Source organism: Rhinolophus hipposideros (assembly GCF_964194185.1).
Source record: "Rhinolophus hipposideros genome assembly, chromosome: 19".
In the NCBI taxonomy this organism is placed as follows: Eukaryota; Metazoa; Chordata; class Mammalia; order Chiroptera; family Rhinolophidae; genus Rhinolophus; species Rhinolophus hipposideros.
In genome coordinates this window covers 52,031,900-52,054,184 of record NC_138065.1, presented here as the reverse complement: position 1 = coordinate 52,054,184, position 22,285 = coordinate 52,031,900, and the positions used below count along the sequence as shown (strand labels likewise).

The following is a 22,285-nucleotide window of genomic DNA, read 5'->3' as shown; positions in this document are numbered from 1 at the left end:
CAGGAGTGTGTGAGTGTATTGGGTCTGTGTGTGTGTGTGTTTACATCTTTCTTTGCAACTCAGTTGGGAGCTGGCTCTGGCAATGTTTAATTGTGGCCTCGGTGCTAACAAGAACATTCAAGGTGCCAAGCAGAGCTAGGAAGGCCACTGCTTCCAGTGCCTGTGTCCCATGGCTGCTCCTGCCGTGATGAGGGACGGCGGGTGGCAGGGCTTTGCTCAGCTGAAACCTCAGCTGCGGGATGTGTGCTTTCCGCCTCCTTTTGTGCTTATGGTGCTTAAGGGATCCTGAGACTTTCCTGCTCTACTAATTACCAGCACTGTGCTGGTTGCTGCCGGGTGACAGACAGCTCACCCACATGGCGCCCGACAGGCATTGTTCCTGGGCCAGTCTCCCTGATGAGTACCAGGTCCTCTGCGTAAGAAAACAGCCTTTGTTCTCTTATTTTTAATATGTCCACTTAGTAGATGGGGAGGGACTGCATGACTGGGTAGGTCCCCGTGGCTTGCTTTCTCTCTCCTTCCCTTCTCTTTGTGCCCCATAGTCAGGGCACAACTGGGGAGGCAGCACGAGAGAGTGGAAGGCCATGGGACTTGGAGCCAAATGGCCCAGCTTGAACCCTGGCTCCTGACATTTTCTGTTTGTATGTCTATGACTAAGTCACTTAACCTCTTTGGAGCTCAATGTGGTGTCTGTAAAGTGAGGATAATAATAGCAATATTGTACTCCTCCTAAGACTGTCTGGGGATGAGAAAATGCATATGGAAGACTTTGGTGAATTCGATATCATAATTCTTTTATTTCACTGCTCAGAATTGCTGCTTAGAACATGATATTGACCTCTGAGATGTTGTTCCTAGCACCAGAACAGAGGGAGTTGTCAAAAGGCCCACAGAGTGGGCGTGGACAGGGGACAAGCCTCCAACCTGCCCATGTGCTGTGGACCAAAGCAATGACTCGGGATTGTAAAACATGTCTAGCCAAGGGTCCAGATTAAGGGTTCAATCTCAAAACAGCTGTCACTGATAAAAAGGAATCTGGAACATTCCTTTTTCAGACATGATTGTAATAAGCATTTCCCCCTGTTCTTTGAAGGGTGGATCCAGTTGTCTCTAGTTGAATGGTCCAGGGAAGGTGACAAGTTTTGGCTGGAAGACCAGGAGAGGACGGTGGGTCTCAGGTAAGTGTGACAGTGTTGTGATATGAGATTTGGGAGACCCAGGCTCTTCTCCTGGCTCTGCTGCTAATTAAGTGTGTGACCCTGAGTAGATGACCTCATGTAACAGGACCCCAATTTCCTTGAGATAGCAGAATAAAATATCTCAAAGGTGACTAGATCTAAGAACCTCTGATCTGATGAAATGCTCTTTTCCACACAGGAATTTGTGCCACGAAGAAACCATTCTGTGTGTGTGTGTGTGTATGTGTTTGTAAAATCCAGAGTTCCAAGACCATGCAACTAAAAATCAAGGCACCGAATGAGCCCCTTTAAACTGATGGCATCTGGTGTCAGAGCTGTGGACTCTCGGGAACAAAGGCCTGATGGGATGATGAGGTGACCCCAACAGAGTTTCGAAGGTGAGTTCTCTCTTGTTGGAGAGCCTTTCATTTGGCAATATCCTGACTAAGCTGAGAGGTGACGATCTAAGGGTCACAGAAAGAAAAAAGGACTGTTTTCCTGTAAAACGACTATCACTTTAAAATAATTGGTTGCAGGGCCACAGAGCATTCTGCCAGGTGATTTCAAAATTGAGACACTCAGCCATGGAGTCCACAACAGTTTCACCAACAAAAACCGTAATGTACATTTGCACAGGACCTTTATCTTTTACAAGCATCTTCCCATCTATTTTTCTCATTTTGCCATTCCCTGATTTTCCAGAAAACTGGCCTGGGGTGATTTCTTTTAAAATTATGAAAAGCACGAGTTTTCAGGGGAAACAAATCTAGCTGAGTATACCGCACCTTGCTTTTTTTTTGAGAAAGTTATGTTACATGTAAATCTAATGGTGTAAGTCACATTTTGACAGGCACAAGGAATGTGGAAACAGAAATCTTATATAGGATTTGGGGATAGAAATAATCCTTTCTCGTTAATCTGTTGTTTGTTACAATTCTGGAGTTTTAAATATCAGATTTTCTGGAAGTCAGGCCACATAGATTTCAGGATCAGTGCCCATGCTCCAGCATCCCACGAGGGTGGACCTAATTCAATCAGAGGGAGAGGTGGTGATTTCTGATACATCAGTGTTGAGTATTGGTAGCTTTACATGTCAGCCACGGAGCTCCTTAGGGCTACCTCACCCATAAACAAAACCAAAACCCAACCAAACCAAGGAAGGAGGGAAAGGGACAGAGGAATCCAAATGGACCAGCTCAATTATTTCTAGATGAAATGTCTCCAGGTCTTTTGTGAGTCACTGGTGTATCGTTAAATGCACTGTTATAAATAGCTCCACTTGCCATCAGTAACTAATCTATACGAGAGCAGCGGGTGGTTGGGGTGTGAGGTTAACACCACATAACCTGAGATGGATCTGTGAACCCTCTCATGTAAATAAGCACCATCCCCTGGGATTAGAACCTGAACGAAATGAGACCAAACGGAATAAAAGTGATGAGGAATTCCTCCTGCTTTCCCTGCTCCCTTCCCAAACTGGTAGAAGGCACATCTTAGGAGCCATAGGACTATACGCATTGCTCTGACCACAACTCTCTCACTTCTGAAATTAGGCTGGCAGTATCCATCCATAAAACCCACGATGACATAGTGAGAGGTTGAGAATTATTTTGCATGGGGAGGTTTGAACAAGGAAATACACATACACATACACATCGTGGGTGCCAAAAAAAATGTACACACTTTGGTCAGCGTTGCTCAAGCAGTCGTCCACCGTAATCAGAAGTGTCTGGACGCTGATATAACCACTTTGAGCACCTCTTGTAATTGCAGAAGTCAAACATGACTTGTATTCATCTTTTGTTATCGGTATATATTGAGTATTACAATTTTCATTGTTTTTTTCCTTTCTTAATACATTTTTTTTGGCACGCTCTGTATATATATTCACAAGTTGCATGATTGAGAATAAAGAGAAAAGCTCTTTTTTGGGGTGATATAAGCTAGAAAAGCTGGAAAAATTCTTACTGTAAAGACCGGAAACTCTTTAAAAAGTTTGATATTGGCTTGACTAAAGGAAATATGGTCTCTCATCTTTATTGGCTGGCTCTGAGCTGTACAGGCTTGTTTAACAAGAGTAGCTCAGATTTTCATTAAGGAGCTCTGGAGTTAAGCTTTATGAAGCACTTTCTCACAAAGGCTCAAGAAGCTAAAGTTGCGCTTCTGTGAAATTGAGCTCCAGTAAACATATGTGGGAACACAGTGTATGTGCCGTGTGTGCCTCAATGCTACCAGGGCATATGTGGTGCTGCCAATAACCCCGCTAGTCATTGCACTATACACGCCCTGGCATGCACGCATGCATTCTACATGGTGAACCATTCAGAAACTAAAAAAAACAAAACAAAACAAAAAACAAAAACAAAAGAAAAAACAAACAGACAAAAAAATGAAAATACTATTCTTATTTGCTGAAATGTTCTTGAAACCCTACATGGATTCGTGCCTCATAAATAATTATCTTTGTAAATTTAGGGCTAGTCATGGGAACAGAATAAGCAGCTGTAAACAAAATCACAATTCAGGTTTCACTGAAGACATGGTGAAGGCCCCAAATAGCATAGCTGCTACAGAATACAGAAATGATCTATCCAAATACTGCGATTAAGGATACTCTGAATAATCACTTTTTGGAAAGAGGTAGGTAGATGGAACCACTGAAAGACGCCATCAGTTATTAATAGTTCACATCAGAACCTTGGACAGCTCCCAGGAAGCTCTCCCACAGAATAGGGCAAATCTCAACACGTCTCCAGTTTTCTAAGTGTTCCTTGCATTTCAGTGAGGATGTTGATGATCTGATGATCCATTAAGAAATGCACAAGAATTAGTTTGTAATAATACTTATTCCTTTCTCTCCCCATTCTCGTCACCACCGTACTTTCATGCCACCCTTTTCCCCAGCACCTTATGGTCAGACAGAGAGTCTCTTACAAACACCTGGTGTGGATGTTTCCACGCCCACTTCTAATTGGTTGAGAAGCAGCATTTGCCACAGGCACTGTTTAATTTCGTTTCCATCCCCTGCATCTCACAGGAGAGAAATGGTCAATAGTTCGGATAGGAGAATCATCCCGGTCAGCTCCAAAATATGGCTACTTGCATGGTAGTCACAGCAAGTCTGTCAAATCACTGATTTCTTTATTCCCCAAAGGAAGGGACTTTTCCTAAGGATTATGGTTCTACCACCCAAGCAGCAGCCCTCCTCGTCACCAGTGGCTGTGAAGGCTGGTGAACCAAGAGGTCTGCTTTGGCTCAGAAACTCAGTTTGGCTCCCGCCACCGCTGGCGGCCTCACGGCGTGTTTTCGCGGCATGTGCTCCCCACACCATCAGGCCAGTCTGCTGCTACTTAGGGGGGATCACAACCAGAGGTGGCCCCCGCTTGGGCCTCCACATGAGGACCTGTGCGTCGTTGGCATTGGGTTTCACTAGTGCGTTGGGGGGGATGGGCTCCATCCGGCTCAGGATCCGGGGCTGCTCTTGCTGAGTCCTGCCCACCAGCCGTGCCCGTTGCCCCAAGAGCTGAAGGGGGTCCACCTGAATGTCCACCCTCATCCTCCACTTGATGGTCTGCAGAATGATTTTCTCCTTTGTGGTCGTGTTCATGGCCACCAGCCAGGTAGTAAAACTTTGGTCCCTCTTGATCCTGGTGAGCAGTGGCACGTTGCTGTCGCTCACTGGCACTGCCCACGTCACACTCGGGTAGAAGTTGTCATTCATGCTGACGGAGAACCTGGAGATCTTGTTGGTGGGGCCAGCCAGGGTCACCGTTTCTGTGGTGTTCCCGTACCAAGGGTAGCTCACCCCGTCTGAGTCACTGATGGCTTTTACTCTCCCTTCCCTCAGGTCGGGCAGTTCCCAGCTTGACCTGGCAAAGCAGAAGAGATGCACAAGAAAAGGCTAAATGAATTTTTCAGAAGCTGGAGAGGGGCCCGCCACTCTACTACCACAGCCAAGGTAGGCAAAATGGGACGTTCAGAGGAGAATTCACCTCAGAAAGTTCTACGTTGTGCTGTTTGGAGGATTAAATAGGAACAAGTTCTAAAAACCTACAGAAATAAAAGAGCGATACCAAAACAAGTTAAATAAAACCATAGCTGGTCCAACTAACCTAAAGCAGAAAGCTCCAAGGGGCATTTGTGACACCCACAAAGAGGCATCGACTCTTTGGGATGGTGGAATTATAATCAGCCATTTAGAGGCATTCCACTGCAAGAACCACTTTCTTGGGAAGTATGAGTGTGTGTACGGTTTCTTTGTTGGTGGGTAAAATTTGATGTACTTGGAAGGAACTATGGTGCAAGGGGGGCAAAAAGGGGCAAGGTTAAGGTTACACTAATTCCTAGGAAATCATAGAATTTAAATTCCAGTCATTGGCCAATCAGCACTTAGAAAACATTGACACAGAAACTGATAACACAGGAGATAGTGGTCACTTTCTGGGAATCACCTCAATGTGGAAGTTGTGCTGCAGGCTGGCGCACACGGTCTTTCGGATGCTGTTCTCCCGTTGATGTCAGTCCAGCGTGGAAGTCTAATTGCTTAGTTTAGCAAACTTGCCATCTGGGGCACTTTGCTACTCTTCCTGGATGCCCCTGATCTTGTACAGGAGGGAGGAGGACATGTGCCCCACTCTTAGCCCATGTCTCTCTCCCCTCCCATGGACTCATCCACCACCACCATCGTCATCCCACCATCATCGTTACCATTATCACCATTATCACATCACATGACACCCATCACCATCACCACCATCACCACCACCACCACCATCACCATCACCACCACCACCACCATCACCACCACCACCACCATCACCACCATCACCACCACCACCACCACCATCACCACCATCACCACCACCACCATCATCACCATCACCACCACCACCACCACCATCACCACCATCACCACCATCACCACCACCACCATCACCACCATCACCACCACCACCACCATCACCATCACCACCACCACCATCACCACCACCACCATCATCACCATCACCACCACCACCACCATCATCACCACCACCACCACCACCACCACCACCATCATCACCACCACCACCACCACCACCACCATCACCACCACCACCACCACCATCATCACCATCACCACCATCACCACCACCATCACCACCACCATCACCATCATCACCACCACCATCATAGCTGATACTTATTGAGGACTTGCTCTATTCCAACAAGTGTGGCTATGTTTTCTCAGATAATGGTCAAAATATCCCACAAGATAAGTGAATTTTTATTTCTCTTTACACAGAAGAAAGAGGCACCTCAGATTCCACATGGCCCAAACTAACCTCATCATCTCCACCATAAACGTGGCCCTTTCCCCTGTCTCTGCGGCAGCAGTGGCCCAGTGCTCACCGTCTGCTAGGCCACAAGTGAGGGTTATCTTTGGCTCTTCTTGTGCCCTCTCCTAGACTGCCATACCTACTGTGTCACCACATCCTGTGAATTTTGCCTGGTAAGTGATGCTTGAGTCTATCTCCTTTTCTCCATCCAACTCTCACTGCCCTCACTTCATCCAAGCCCTCAGCATCTCTGACCTGGTCCACTAAATGGTCTGTCACTGGTCTCTCTGCCTCCGACCCCGATCCCTCTCAAACTCATCTTTTAGGATGTACTGGTGTTCAGACACGCAGACCTGATTACGTCCTTTCTATGCCTGACACCCTTCAAAGGATCCTCTACATGGACCCCACTAGCAGCACCCACAGGATAAAATCCAAGTTCCTCAGTGGACATAAAGGACATATATGGCCCTCATGGTTGGGCCTGCTTGTCTCCACACCACGCTGCTTCTCACTTGTGCCCATTTGCTCATGCCCTGTCCTCTACCTGCCCTGCTCTCTCCCTCCTAAAAATCTCACTGTACCTAACTACTCATCCTTTGAGAATCATTGCATGTGTCACTTCCTCCAGGAAGCCTTCCTTTCTGTGCTCCCATGGATAGATCCAGATCTTTACAGGTCCCAGGTTATAATTATTTGTTTCTTTGTCTGTCTTCCCCATTAGGTTATGATTTCCTTGAGGCTTGGGATTGTGATTTATTTTTGTACTAGTGTCTGGCACATTACTAACACATGGTAGATCTCAATAAATCTTTGCTGAATGAATAAATAATTATCTTGTTTTAATTCTTTTCATGCCTGTGTATCTGGGATTTGGTACAGCTGGTATACTACAAAGTACTTTATCATAGTTTTACACTTTATATATTCACTCACCTTAAAAAAGCACTACCATCCACTGGTTCATTTAGGATCGATTATTAGAATAGCACCAGGACTATCACTGGAGGAGGCGGACAAGCCACACATAAGTAGAAATGAATGAATTGGTGACTATAAATGATACTTAGTGACTATTCATGCCATCAGATACCTGCACATGAAAGCAAGCGACACAGATTCCAAGTGGGACATGAGTCGGAGACGACACCTGTGAGAGCTTTATCAGGGGAGAGCTCTGTGGAGGAAATGGGCTGAGAACTACTGAGAATAAAGGAAAGAAACGCACCCTCAGGTGAAAGCGTCCATCATGCGTGATCGTGTGATCGCAAACATGAACAGAGTGTCCAGGAAGCGGGAAATCGTGTCACTCCTCTGCCACCAAGTTCCCATGGCTCCTAAACCACCGGAAAAGCCCAGGTCCTTAAAAGGACCTGAGGGAAAGACGGGCTATGAAGTTTAACTGAGATGCTTCTGCCTCTGTGGAGTTGCAAAGTTGGGTCTAGCACTTAGGAGGAAGTCAGGGCTAGAGAGGGGAATGTGGCACCTGTCTGTATGGAGAGGGTCAGTGCATGTGATGGTGACGGTGAGATCTCTGGGATGACAGAGAGATCTGAGCCGCCTGGTTTAGATGGCACGAAAACCAAGAGGAATCTGGAAAGCAGAAGAGCCAGTGACAGGGAGAGCTAGTTTCCAAAGTCAAGAGAACTCCAGGGAATCACCCGTGTCAAAAACCCCATAAACCGAAGAGAGTGGGGTGAAGAGAAAGCCAAGCAGATTTATTAATGACCAGACAGCAGTAAAGGTATGCTGGTGGAGGCCATGCTGCAAGGGGTTACAGAGTACTGAACAAGCACAAGAAAAAGCTGACAGTCCAGGTAATTCCTTCAGGAAGGTGGCAAGGAGGGGGCGTGAGCTGCAGTGGGGAGCAGGCTTCCTGGAGCCAGACTCCCAGACTCGTCAGCCTAGTGCTGCCACTGCCCAGGCATGTGAACAAGTGAACGAGACACGGTCCCTGCCCTTTCTGTACCAGCTCCCCATCTGTAAAACAGGCATGATCACAGTACTCAGGCCGGGCTTGCTGGGAGAAGGAAATTAGAAAACGAAGTACGTAGCAGGGTGTATGGCCCAAAGCGAATGACACTGAACTTTAGGTCTTTGTAAGGGACAGAGATGGGGGAGAGAAGGAAGAGACAGCCCTGGAACCTTCCTGGTGTAGGCACATGACAGTAACCATCAGAGGCAGGGACCGGCACACACTCATACACAAGGAAAAGTGGCTCAGAGTAACCGACCAAAGTCCCACGGGCGGGGAGGGGCAGCGCCAGGATGGGAAGCCAGGTATCTCTCACCTCGAACCCTGCCTTTTCTACTGCACCTCTCTGGGAGGAGCTGCTTTGTTTCTCACTCTCATCCCTCTCTCCTCCACGTCTTTCACGTGGTGAATAGAGGAAACTCGGGAGGTCAGGGTGTCACCTCCTGACCTCGGGAAGGTCACTGCTGCCAGCCTCCTCCTGTGTACAACAGGAGGAAAAATAGCTGGAGACCTCCTTACATCTCGGAGCTGTTACAGGGCTCAAATGAAGAGACGGTGTGTGAGCAAATGCAGGGGAAAGTAACACACCAGGTCAATGTGAGTTATTATCTCATTCTCCTCCTCCTCCTCCTCCCAACCTTCTCCTCACCGTGATAAACACAGTGTTTGCGTTGGAGGCAATCAGCCATTGACCCAGAGCTCACAGCTAATGGACTCACCAATAGAGCTAATAATGAAAACATCGATTATTGCAACCGTCATGCTTTTTGCATCCCATCCTTAGAAGAAAGAGGCAAATCTCAATCAAACAAGCTCACGCGAAGCATTTCATTAAAATAAGTGGTCTCTGGGTGGAGGTCCAGGCTCCACCCAGACCCAGCCAGTTCTCTAGTGCCCACCAGAGCAGAGCCACCTCTCTGAAGAGACCCCCTGAAGCCCTGTGGTCATTGAAGGGGTTGGGGGGGGCAGTGGCATTCTTGAAGGCAGGGACGAGGCAGGTGTGCAGGGCACTGCTGCCCTAAGGTCCCTGCTGGAGTGGGATGGGAGTCGGGGGCCCACACGTGGAGGGGATCTGCAGAGCTCCCAGGGGAGGCCTGGAGATTCGCGATGGTGGCGCCCCTGGGCTCCGGGGACAGGAGCCCCTGCCGGGCCCTACACATTAAAGGAACCCTCTCAGGTATCTTCTGGCCGTGTCCTTCCATCCTGACAAGGGGTCTGTGGGGACTGTGGGGACCGGTGCCCTGCTTTAGACCCCATTCTGGGGGTTGGGACCTCAGTGCTCCCACCCAGCTGCCCCAAACCTGCCTCGAGGGCTGAGCCGGCCCTTTTCTGGCCTGTCTTCCTAAGGGAGGGGCACTCCACATGAGTGTGCCCTGGGCCCGATGGCTGGCCACAGCAGCTGTGCTAACCGCACTGCCCTCAGCCCTGGGGAAGAGGCTCCACGTTCTCTCTCGTCTTCATGGCTCAGCCCTACAAAGTCACCGCAGGATGTGGAAAGCTCAGTTAGAGGAGCACCACATTTTCTCCCTCTAGCGCTGAGAAGCGCACTGTGCCTACGTGCCAGCGGGCCTCCTGCTCCGACTCGGCAAAGGCAGCGCCCAGCCCTTTCTGTTCCCCAAACCCCACTACAGGAGCTGGAGATAGAGAGGGGAGAGGATGGAGAAAAGCCCCTTTCAAGGGGCAGGTGGGGGCAGGGCTCAGGGCCGGGAAGCAGGCTGTGCTGGGAGGTGGGGGGGGGGGCTGGAAGGGCTCCATGCAATGGCCCATGTCACCAGGCGAGTCACAAGCCCACAGCCTCTGGGCGGCCTCAGCCCACGCAGACGCCAGGCCTAGCCCCCACGCGGGCCCGATTCTCAGATGGTTTAACCATGATTACAGTGTAAGTTTTAAAATGAGGTTTTCCTCATTCTGCACCGTTGATGTGGGACTCCGGGAAGCCTGTGAATCCCAGCCTCCCAGCTCCCCTTCGCCCTCTTCCTTTCCGACCACATCCTTTCCTTTCTGGCATTTTCCCACAGCAGAAAAGACCATTTCCAGTGTTTAAAGATCCCTCTGTGGGGAGAGCAGCCCCAGGTTGAGGGGAAGGCCACTCTCGTCAGCATCCTCTTCCGTTTGCACTGGGTCTCTAGGGCTGGGATAGCTTCTCATTACAGTTACCCTTCACTACTTGGAAGCTGGTCCTTTCAAACCGCCGTCCCCACTGGCTTGTTCCCATTTCACAGCCCTGAGGTCTCGGCTCAGCGGCCAGCTTTTGGGGTCGTGTCTGAGGGGGACCGGACCTCCGAATACACTTCTGAAGCTCTTGGAGCAGAGTACCTCCCCACACGAAAAGCTGCAGTAAAGGGAGTCTCTAACATGTCCTCACACAGGCCTGAGGGTGTCTGTGCAGACCGGGGCTGTGCCCCAAGGAGCTGCCCAGGCATGGGCCCTGTGCTGGGCATGGCGGTCTGTGCCAGCCTCGAGGAGCTCACAGCCTCCCTGAGGTGAGGGGTCACATGGCCTCTTGATGGGACACACCTGAATTTGTCTCTTCTCAATCTGCATGGCCTGGCCACCACCCTGTTCCCAGCCACTTGTCCTCTCCAGACAGCAACGAGACCTTCTGGGCCCCATGCCCACGCTCGCCCTGCCCCTACAAGCCATAGATGTGGTGTTTTAAAATGTCAATCAGATCCTGCCTCATGTCTGAGAGATCCCCACGCCGGCCTCTTACGACACCACGGGGCACTGTCTGGCCCCCACCAGGTCCCAGCTGCGTTTCCACCACTGCCCCGGGCCCCTTACACTGTAGAACCCTGATCCTCTCCTCCTGGAACAAGACGAACCCCCTTCCCACCTCAGGGTTGTTGGACTTGCTGTTCCCTTTGTCTAGAACCCTCTTCCCGCAGCTCTTTATACACTCGGCTCCTTTTACCCTCAATTGGGAGCTCAAAGTCACCTCCTGAGAGGACCAACCTGTGGTGTGTACCTTTCAACGTGCTGTGCTTACATATCCCCACTGGACTGTGGGCACCGCGAGGACAGGCCTTGCCTCCAGGGAGCAGCCCGTGTGTGGGGGGCATGGGAGTGAGCAGGCTGGCTGGCAAGGTTAGTTTGAGAGGGCAGCAGAGGGGATGAGGGTTCTCAGTCTAAATACACCTGTTCCAGAAACCACCAGCCTGGCCAGATACCATCTCTCATGCCCTTCTGGGTGACTCTTGAGCCCTGTCTCCAGCGAGAGCCCTTTCACCTTCAGTCTCCTCATCTATGAAACCAAGAAAGTGGACTCAACCTCCGCGGACGAGGCTACGTCAGCACCTGGCGTCTATGGCCGAAGCCCTCGGCCTTTGTGCTGATGGCCAGTGGGACTTTCAGGGCCACAGAAGGAAGATGTTAAATGGGAAACGCAGTGGGGATTCCCTAGGGATGAGCTGCACCTCCCAGAACACAGGACCCCACAAAACGGGTTCTCCTTGGGCTCCCAGGCCACTGGGGTCTCAGGACATCTGCCCGGACCTACGCTGGGCCTGGGTCCCCCTTCACTCTCTTCCCCAGGTACCGGCATCCTCCTGGTTGCGCCGCCCGCACCACCTGCTGCTGGGGAGGTGGTCAACACCTCTGACCCGCTGGTGCTCTGGCGTCTGACCTGCACTGCTCCTGCCTTCCTATCCCTCGAGCCCAGCCCCAAACCAGAGCACAGGTGACCCAGGTGGGGCACAGAGCCAGTCCCCTGGGTGTTCGATGGAGACGACCAACAGCTGGTGGAGAACTGGCTCCAAGCACCCACTGCGTGGGCTTCACGCTGGGAGACTGGCCCAAGCTACCTTCCCCAGGTGCAGCAGACACTAATAATGAGCTACGACGGCAATTAGGACAACAATCCCACCCACAGAAGCATCAAAGGAGCAAAAAACTTAGGAGCAAGTGCCCTCCCCAGCAGCCGCAGAATGTTCTGTGGTCTGAGTGCCACTCCTCACCTCTTCCTTGCATCAAAATCATGAATTACACCCACCAGGAGCCCTGTCACAGCCAGTTATGTGTCCCCTTGGACACAGGAGGACTTCAAAATGACGTGCTCCAGAATCAATCAACAAAGTGGGGAGGAGTGCAGATAAATACGGTGACTTTTAAAAATTGAACACACAACAGTCATGAGGGAGGCAAACAGTGTAAGGGAAGGAGCTCGGGGGTTTAAAGGTTTGAAGGACCTCTCTGGGTTTAAAGCCCACCTCTGCCACTCAGCAGTGGGAATAGGACAGGTAAGCTACTGAAGTCCTCTCGTTTGTCAGGCAGGGCTACCGAGGTCCCCTTCACCAGGACAGCTATGTAGCCCAAACGAGGAGACCCGACCCAGGTACCTAGCACGGTGTCTGGAGCATGGCAGGAGCTCCAGAAATGGCGGTTTCCTTCCTGTCTGGAGAGCTGAACTTAACCTGGGGCCGCGGAGGCGGCTGCTCGGGTAGAATCCCGGCTCTGTGGTTGACTGGCTGCGTGATCCCCCGCAGCTCTCTCTCCCCTCTCCCCTCTCCCCTCACCGATCTCCCCTCTCTCGATAATAGAAGCCACATGGCCGTGTTCTTACAGGCTGAGTGAGAGCCGGTGTGCAAAGCACTTAGCTCCATGGCAGTGAGAGGGGCGTCCCACTTAGACGCCTCTCGATGTTTTGGAATCTCTGTCAATCTAGTTTGGTGAGACCCATGTGAATTGCTCTGTGCCCCCATGTGTCCACCTCTACTCCCAGTGGTGTGGGGTGGCACTACGCTCCATCCAGGGGAGCTGGAATTTCGCAAGTGGACCTTGAACTCAGCAGCAGAAAGCTCGGCAGCAAGTGGGGGTGCTCTGTGCACACAACTGCCTGGGGCGGAACAGCAGCTCTCAGGGCGGCCTGGGGCTCCCACTGGCCCTGAGCACACGGGGGGCGCTCGCCCTCCCAGCCTCAATGACCACGTTGAACAGGTAAGGGGAATGCAAAGCCAAGCCGGAAGCTCCTAGTAGTAACAGCCTCCTGCGTCAAGTAGCTGTTTTAAAACAAAAAGGTTCGCGCCAAGGCCGGGAATACAAGGCTCCCCCCCCTCCGAGGCCCTACAGCTCTTCTTCTCAGGGCCCGCTTCCCGACCCGGTGCTCTCGTGGGGGTTAAGATGTCATCACAGAAACTGGGAACCAGAAAGCTCCATCCGCACGCACCACTCTTTAGGGCTCCTGAGCTCACAGTCGCGGGGATAACTCTCCGTTTTCCAAGCCAGGACCCCCAGCCATCTGCTCGCCCACCCACACATGACGCTGCCCAGGCCCGGACAGGCAGGTCAACGCCCGGCCATTGAAACTGACCCCTACTCAACAGGAAGACCGAGCGGAAAAAGCCAAAGTCGCAAGGGAGTCGGCGCCATGTGCCAAAGGAGGAGGTCACTTCTCTGAGGACAATGGGGTTAGACCACCCAGGATCACAGCTAATTTCATGCTTTCACGGCCGTGACTTGCCACACCAAAGGGAATGTAGCCCCAACCAAAATCTATAATAAAGAAAAGCCACCTCGGAGATACGGAGATATCGTTTGAAATGAGTTCTGTGATTTCTCACTTTCCATGTAGCTGGCACGGTCCAACAGCGAGGGGAGACTGAGGCAGAAAGGCAGGTGGTGGCCTTGACAAGACCGCCATGGATGTATGGTATAGTTCTGCAAGGTGGTCGGTCTCAGGCATAATCCTCTGTGGGTCCCGCGCCCTCCCGTTGCCATGGAGATGCTCCATCAATGCGGGGACTGCATGAATGGGAAGCAGCCATAGCCAAACGCTGGCTTAGAACTTGACATTTCACAACATGCTTCTGGTATAAACGCCCTCGTTTAATCCTCAGTATCCTATGAAGAAGAGATGAGGTTCTCCATTTTTTAGACAAGAAACCAAGGCGCAGGAAGGTTCAGTGTTTTCTCAAGGTCCAACAGTAAGTGACAAGGCCAGTCTCTAACCTCACACACGTCCTGTATGTTTTCTAACAGTCTCCCCTGAATCTCGCTGAGGAAGGATGGCTGGAGAATCTGGACACACAGTGTTTTCCTGAAAAGCGGAAAAGGGTGGGAGCCTTATATATCCAGTCTATTTTTCTGAAGAATTTTCCAGAACTTGGCTCTCTGGAAGAAGATCTGTCCAAAATGCCTGTAACAGACTTGGTAAACATGAGCCAGAAATAATTAGCTAACGAGCTACCATCAGTGCTAATTATCAGGGCGGACGGGTGGCTCAATTGGTTGGAGCATGGGCTCTCAACCACAAGTGTCCTGCGGGGGACCCTGCTCGGTGCGCCATTTGTCACGCAGGGCGTCCGGCGGGGTCTCTGGTCCCGCTCCCCACATAAGAACGTAGGACATGGTGAGGCCAAACAGGAACACCCACGGAGCCATAAGTAGGGGAGTCACACCACACATTCCCACGGGCGGCACCGCCTCTCTGCAATCCGCTCTTGCTAGCCCCCATTTTTTCTGCTAGAGTAGCCACAGCCGTTATATTAGTGGCCAATGGCTTACGGGTTACAGCTGACGGCCAACTAGCCACAGAAGCTGGCCATCTGATCACAGTTGATGGCCATTTACTACCCGAGCCAGCGCCTTTCTATGTGAGGCCGAGAGCCTGGAAACTGCTTTTGGGGGCTTTGTCCCCACATTCCACCCCTACAGGTTCTCGCCTCACAATCTACGCGACAAGTGTCTTCCGCGAGGGTCCCTGTGCGAGGAGCCTGGAGGTGAATGCAATATCCTGGACACAGCCAGTCTCTCTGAGCACAGCCAGGGCCTCTCAGGGCACCACTAGTCCTTCTGGGCACAGCCAGATTTACTGGGCTTCTTAGGGTACCACCTGTCTCCCCGGGCACAGCCAGGGTTTCTCAGGGCACCACCAGTCCTTCTGGGCACAGCCAGACTTCCTGGGATTCTTAGGGTACCACCAGTCTCCCCAGACACAGCCAGGGCTCTCAGGGCACTGCCACTCTCTCTGTGCACAGCCAGACTTCCTGGACACAGCCAGGGCCTCAGGGCACTGCCACTCTCTCTGTGCACAGCCAGACTTCCTGGACACAGCCAGGGCCTCAGGGCACTGCCACTCTCTCTGGACACAGCCAGACTTCCTGGACACAGCCAGGGCTCTCAGGGCACTGCCACTCTCTCTGGACACAGCCAGACTTCCTGGACACAGCCAGGGCCTCTCAGGGCACTGCCACTCTCTCTGGACACAGCCAGACTTCCTGGACACAGCCAGGGCCTCTCAGGGCACTGCCACTCTCTCTGGACACAGCCAGACTTCCTGGACTCAGCCAGGGCCTCTCAGGGCACTGCCACTCTCTCTCTGGGCCTCTCGGGGTACCGTGCTGGAACAACAGCGGCTCACATCAAGGTGCTTACATATTATCAATGGCGGCCAGTCAAGACACAAAAGCAAACATCCGCCAGTCCCACTACATGGTGGTATGTTCCCAAACAGTCAAGCGTCCATTAAATTAGGGATAGAAGGCAATTCCCCATAGTCTATAGTCATTCGCCAGGGCTGTCCTGGGGGTGAGGGATGACCTTGACCTCACCCTCATCTCCCACGGAGGACTCGGCAAGCGTTTCCTCCTGGGACAAGTCCTGCATCCGGGCTGCGTCAGCAAGCAGTTCCCAGCCAACAGGGCGTCAACAACCTTCGCTTTCTCCGGCCTCTGCTGGTTGGGGAACCGTCCATGTCTTTCCACCCCTCCACGGGGATCGAGCTCTCCGGCAGCTGCTTTTCCTGGTCTTCCTCAGACTGAGCTTTCATACGCACAAACTGCTCCACTGACCTCCGGAAAGCTTTGGCCGGCACCGTATCCTGCCGACTACGCCATGTGTCGCGCAGGGGACCCTGCTCGGTGCGCCATTTGTCACGCAGGGCGTCCGGCGGGGTCTCTGGTCCCGCTCCCCACATAAGAACGCAGGACATGGTGAGGCCAAACAGGAACACCCATGGAGCCATAAGTAGGGGAGTCAAACCAATATATTCTCACCGGCGGCATCCGCGTCTCTGCAATCCGCTCTTGCTAGCTCCCATTCCTTCTGCTAGTGTAGCCACAGCCGTTATATTAGTGGCCAATGGCTTATGGGTTACAGCTGACGGCCAACTAGCCACAGCTGCTGGCCATCTGATCACAGTTGATGGCCATTTACTACCTGAGCCAGCACCTTTCTATGTGAGGCCGAGAGCCTGGAAACTGCTTTTTGGGGCTTTGTCCCCACAACAAGGTTGCCGGTTCAACTCCCTCAAGGGATGGTGGGCTGCGCCCCCTGCAACTAGCAATGGCAACTGGACCTGGAGCTGAGCTGCGCCCTCCACAACTAAGACTGAAAGGACAACAACTTGACTTGGAAAAGTCCCGGAAGTACACACTGTTCCCCAATAAAGTCCTGTTCCCCTTCCCCAATTAAATCTCAAAAAAAAAAGCTAATTATCTGTGCCAAAGGAGGCAAGCATGGAGCTGGAGAATAAAAAGCCCTGGACAAGTGTCCTGAGATGGTGGGGACATAGCCCTGCTCCCCCCAACAGGGGAGCCCAGGCTGGCCTGCCCGTGTACACCACCCTTCCCACCTGGGGCTTGTTTAGGGGGCTCCTCCAGGTGGTCGGTGCTCTCAAGCCCCTCCTCCTGCCCCAGTTAGTCCTGCTCTGCTGTGACCGTTCACCTGGGATTCAGTTCTCGTCCTCTGCCCAGTCTCTGCCTGCTGGGCTTCCTGCTTCCGTAAGCCTGTCTTGTCACCCAGGATGCAGACCTAGGTTCTCCATCGCTCCAGCTCCTCAGCTTTAAGCCAGCCTTGGTCACCCAGAAAGCCAGCCCTGACCCTCAGGGTCCCCGGGCACGGGCTCCCCAAGTGAATTCTGTGTAGGCAGCACAGCTCTTATTTTAGGTTCAACCATCCCCAATACAGTCCCTTAAATGTGGTGCCACCTGTCATTCCTTTTGCGTGATATGGAGAGTCCCCCAGCAATGTCATTTTTGATACATGAAGGAGTAAGTGACTTTAACCCTCCAACAATGTCCATTTCACAGAAGACCACACTGGATCTCAGAGACCTTCTAACATGCCACTAAGTGGACGGGCTAGAAGGACACATGGGCCTCTCTGAGTCCCCAACCTACACTCCTACAAGCCTGGGAACTTTGGCCTTTAAGGAGTCTTGCAGGGAAGCACTTGGGAACACGAGAATGTTTATGTCTCATGTAAATAATCATCCATCAGTTCTTCCTGTTTCCTAAGTTTCTTTTAAAACATGAACCCAGTTTCTCAAAAAGTGGGGCATGTCAGTTTGTGAAGAGTGACCCAGAACAGGTGTCATGACCCAACAGAGGGCTGCACTGGGCACCGCCAGGCAGGGTGGGCCCGGCACTGCCCAGGGCCCCGCTGCACCGGGGCTGACAGCAGCTGTGGACTCACGCTGTCCTGTCCTGTCAGGGCCCATTTCCCTCTGCTTCAAACAGCCAGCTCTTTACTTCAATGCTGATAGTGCAGGAGTGTCCCATAGGTGTGGGGACAGGAAGGGCCTGCATTTTCCTGCGGTGTTTGGGCCTGTGTGGAGGCTGCATGCACCCATGTGGTCCCATATGCTGGAGGGAGCCTGGGAGCAGCAGAGGATGGCTGGGGCCGACAGAGGCTGCGCTGTGCCAGCGAGGGGCCGTGCGGGGCTCCTAGCGAGTGACAGCAGTAACGAGGAGCAGCAGGTTCTGGCTTTCCACCCCTAGTATGAGCAGGGGAGCAGAGCGTTTCATGTACGTTTGTCCACTTAATGCCCAGGGCCCTCTGCACAGTGAATGCTACGAGACCCATTTCATATATGAGAACACGCAATTTGTCCAAGGTGACAAGGCAGAGGTGGCCGAGCCGCTGACACCCAGTCCCTCCCTCCCTCCTCTGTCCATCTGCACCCTGCAGGGCTCTCTGGGAGCAAGTCCGCTGGCACTCCCTGCCCCAGGGCTCAGGAGGCCGGTCCTTACAGAGCCCCACAGACGATGGGAGGCAGGGCTGACCTCACAAGAACGGCTGAATGTCCCTGCACTTCCCACAGCTCCCAAAGGACTTGCCCAGGCCCTGTGGGGAGGGTGGCTTCCTTGGGTGGCTCCTTTCCTTTCTCAGATGTGAAAACCTCAAGGCAGAGGTCCCTCTGCTGTCCCTGTCTCAAAGTGGTGGCAGGCCCGGGTAGTCGGTAGTCGGGGGCCCAGGAGGGCCGGGCGGTGGAAGAACCCACAGGTAGCACACGTGACACCAGGGTGACAGGAAGGCGGAGAGGCAGGCAGAGGCAGCGGTCAGGTGGCCGGCGGCTAGAGAGCAGCACAGGCCTGTGCTGGCCTGAGCTCCCCACATCTGGGGACACTCTTCACGTCTTTGGATTCTGTGCCTGAAGGCACTTGGGGAGGGGAGGAGGGACTGCATGGGTGGGGAGGCCATCTGCGTGTTTCACTAGAAGCAGTACAGCCAGCCCTCCGCGTACCGGCTGTCAGGTGCCGCCCTGGAGAACATGCTCACTCCCGTGCCCTGCCCTGTCCTGAGCCCACAGGGACCCCCAGGCCTCCTCAGCCACCCCACTCTTCACCCCTGCCAGAAAGGGGGTGGGGAACTACCAAGTGACATACGCAGCCAGTGACACACCTGCCCTCCCCCGGGGGTCTCTGGGGCTGGAGATGAGCAAGTCAGGAAGTATCCGGGGGTGACACTCCAGCAGGCAGAGGGGACCAAGGTGCCAGCGCCCGAGGACCAGTGCCATCAGACACAGTGACAGACGCCGAGGGCAGCAAGCTCAGACAGCAGTGGAACTCCCCCGCTGGGCACAGCCCTGGCTCGGTTCTCAGAGGAGTGCGGCCCACACTCCCTTCAGAACGGCTTCTGGATTACGGGTTAGAGTAAATAAAGAAGCACATCGCAGCAACATAACCATAGGTTTGCCGCTTAAAATGACATCTGGTACCAACATATTGTCTGCCTCTGAGAAACTCAAATTGCCCATCGAAGCAGGAGCCTCTGCTGCTCTCAGCAAGTTTTCATCCCGAGTGGCTCTGAGTTGTGCGGAAACACAAGTCTGGGTTTCCAGCACCACAAGTCCCTGTCATTACCCAGGAGCCACTGCCCGTCGGCTGTGGGCTGGCGGCCCTGGCAGCCCCGAGGACGAGATTATCCCCATGGTCCCGAGTGGACAGCAGAGACCTGCTCCAGCGTCTCGTCTGCCTCTTCTCAGCCACTTGGCCTTCCTCCCGGAGGCTGGAGGCCCAGGGTCAGAAGATGAAGAGGTGGCCTCCAATGAAAAACAGCAGGGATTGGTCACTGGCCTTGACCCTGGGCCCTGAAGTACCGACTTCGCAGCTTCCCTCTGCACAGCCGGGTGTCTCTGAAGAGGCAGGCGGTGGGAGGCCTGAGTTCTCTCTCTCTCTCTCTGCTATTTGGACACTCACATCTTTTCTCCCTGCTGCTGAGGCCAATGCAGGCGGCGAGCGATCACAGGCTCCCTCCCTGTGCCGAGCGTGTTGCGGTCACTGAGTGGTGAGCACGTCTGTGCACATGGCTGGGGGCTGGGCAGGCACTGGTCACCACACACCACGAAGCCTGGACCCAAGTCACAGGGAGAAACCTGAAGAGTTCCCCACCCCCCAGTTTGGGAGAGGACAGCTTGTGGCCTCACGTAGGAGACGCGGCTCCTGCTCCCGCATCCAGCAAAGCTCCGGGAGCTGAGCATACCTGGGCCTGCACTTCCCTCTCTTCCATCTTCCCACTGTCATGGCGCTAGCTCACCCAGACCCCGATCTCCTCCCTCCTGCACTAGTTCCACTTGATGGTCATTCATGCATCTATTTAGTGAGCATCGGCAGAGTTCCAGGCTGTGCTGGACCCGGGGGTACCCTGCAGAGCAGGACGCAGTGCCTGCCGTTCTAGACAGGAATCCGACAGGAGAACAGGCAGCCCTCACACGCGGGGGGGCTGTGGGAGGAGGAAGTCCAGGTCCAGCTGGCGGAGGTGGGGGCAGGTGGTTCAGTGGTCCAGGGACGCTTGGGACCCCCAAGATGAGTCCAATCCATCACCTACCAAGAACTCCTCGGAGAGTCCTTTTGAAAATGAAACCCCCCACCAGACCGCTCCTCTTCTCGAAACCCTTCAGTGGCTCCCCATCACCCACAGAATGAAGGACGGGCTTCACGTTCTGACCTCATCTCCTATGACACCCCAATGCACACACACCTGTCTCCCCCAGAACGGAAGGACCTTGTAGGAGGGCTTGGGTCCAGTTTAGTTCTCTGTATGCAGAGCCCAGAACAGGCTGCCAGACTTTGGGTGTTTAACACACTTCTTAAGAGAATGAACCCATTCCCGAGGCTGAGTCACTCTGTCCCAGAACAGAGGTCAGCTCTGCTTTCCTTGGGGTGGGGGTGTCTCATGGTAGGTAGGGCCCAAGCCCCCAGCAGTTCTGGTCCGTGAGGGGAGAAGAGGGGTTTAATAAGGAATGGGGCACATGACTCCTACTTCTGGAGCCCAGCCTATGGAGAGCTGTCTTCAGTCTGCGTGTCTCCCCTGTGCCGAGTCCCTGAAGATTCCTGTGTGACTGCCCCGCCCCAGTCCTTGGTACTCCACCCCCAGGAGCCCCCCTACACCCCCGGCCCCCAGTGCTCTCACACACCAAGCCTTTAGAAAGTTCCGTGTGAATGCTGGACATGCTATGCTTTGCTCCAGGATGGGTTTATAACAGAGACAAATTCTCCCGCATTCATTTTCAAGGAGAAAAGAAGAAATGCACTTCAAGCAAGAAAATTGGGTGTCTGGGAAGGTTTCCAGCCAGGAGATTTCCAGCAGGACTTGGAAAAAAACTTAGCCATCCTGCATTATAACAGAGTGGGGTGGGGAGGCGCCTCTACTCACCCCTCCCCACCCCCAGTCAGCTGAGAGACACGGAGCCTGCCCTGCACTGTCCTTATTTTCAGAGACAACAGTATAGCTTCGGCTCTTTGTTTTTCTGCAAAAGTCAGCAACGTGGCTGCAGCGTCCAACTTCTTCACAGCGTCTGACAGTCTCAGCCAGGCCGACCCCAGGGCACCTGAGTCCCATGGAGACAGTCTGGTCTTGTACCAAAGGTCGCCCTCAGCCTCCTCCATCGGACAGTTTACACATGGTGATTGTCAGGTTTGGGGGGACGATGAGGAGAGAGAGTCGGCGGGTGGGGGGCATGTGGTACCAGGGTCCTCCTTACTGTGCGATTAGAGGGGTCACTGGAGACAGCGTCCTGGTGGCATTTGCTCAGGTGGCAGCTGGAATTGCTCAGACATGCGTGCAGACCCTAGTTTGCTTCCAGGTTCTTCGTCCTTTCCAACCAGAACCAGAGACGGGACCCTATCCCTGCTCCCCAGATGCCGGGTGACAGGTGGCCACCCTGGACTGTGGCTTATCTGTATCGGGAGGGAGACACTGCTCCCACAAGCACCAGGCTTGGCTCTATCCAGAGCTGTGTCGGGAGCAAGAGGCGTCCAGCCAGAGAAAGAGAGGAGCCTGTGCTCCCTCTAGAGAAGGTGCGTCTGGGAGTCAATTTCCATCAGCCTTCCATCAAGGTCAGAGCTGAACACCGAGCCACCCCAATGAAGTCCGAAGTCCCGGAGTTCAAAGCTCTGTATCTCTAGGCCCCTTTTGGAAGAAGAGCGTCTTTCCCCCGACGCCAAGGTTTACATATTTCGTCTCCCGCTGTGTTCTCTCCTAGGTAACCTCACCTCCTCAGCTGAAACGCCCATTCTCCACTCTTCGCAGGGCACTGCCTGGGTTCAAGGGCTGGTTCTGCTCTGTGACCAAGCACCCCGTGGGCCTCATGATTA

At 53.2% G+C, this 22,285-nt stretch overlaps 1 protein-coding gene and 1 long non-coding RNA gene across 10 annotated transcripts in view; one reads left to right on the top strand and one right to left on the bottom strand.

Annotated features, from left to right (window-relative positions):
- The window catches only part of FAM78B (family with sequence similarity 78 member B), a 52,052-nt gene that overhangs the window by 6,840 nt on the left and 22,927 nt on the right, over positions 1 to 22,285 (bottom strand). The window contains exons 1-3 of one of the 9 annotated variants that reach the window (XM_081026412.1): positions 5,630 to 5,927; positions 5,171 to 5,228; positions 1,570 to 5,047 (exon numbers count right to left, since the gene is read on the bottom strand). The exons of 1 other annotated variant lie outside the window; for it this stretch is intronic. In XM_081026412.1, the coding sequence (XP_080882538.1) occupies positions 4,525 to 4,899 (375 nt within the window). In that variant the 5' untranslated portion in view covers positions 4,900 to 5,047; positions 5,171 to 5,228; positions 5,630 to 5,927 and the 3' untranslated portion in view covers positions 1,570 to 4,524. Of the gene's footprint in view, positions 1 to 1,569; positions 5,928 to 22,285 lie in introns of those variants that run through there. 7 more of the 9 variants (XM_081026411.1, XM_081026410.1, XM_081026409.1 and 4 more) reach the window with 7 other exon arrangements.
- Positions 1,463 to 12,915, top strand: LOC308487755. Its single transcript, XR_013991752.1, has 3 exons — positions 1,463 to 1,576; positions 5,026 to 5,136; positions 6,463 to 12,915. It is a non-coding gene; the product is annotated as an uncharacterized lncRNA (long non-coding RNA).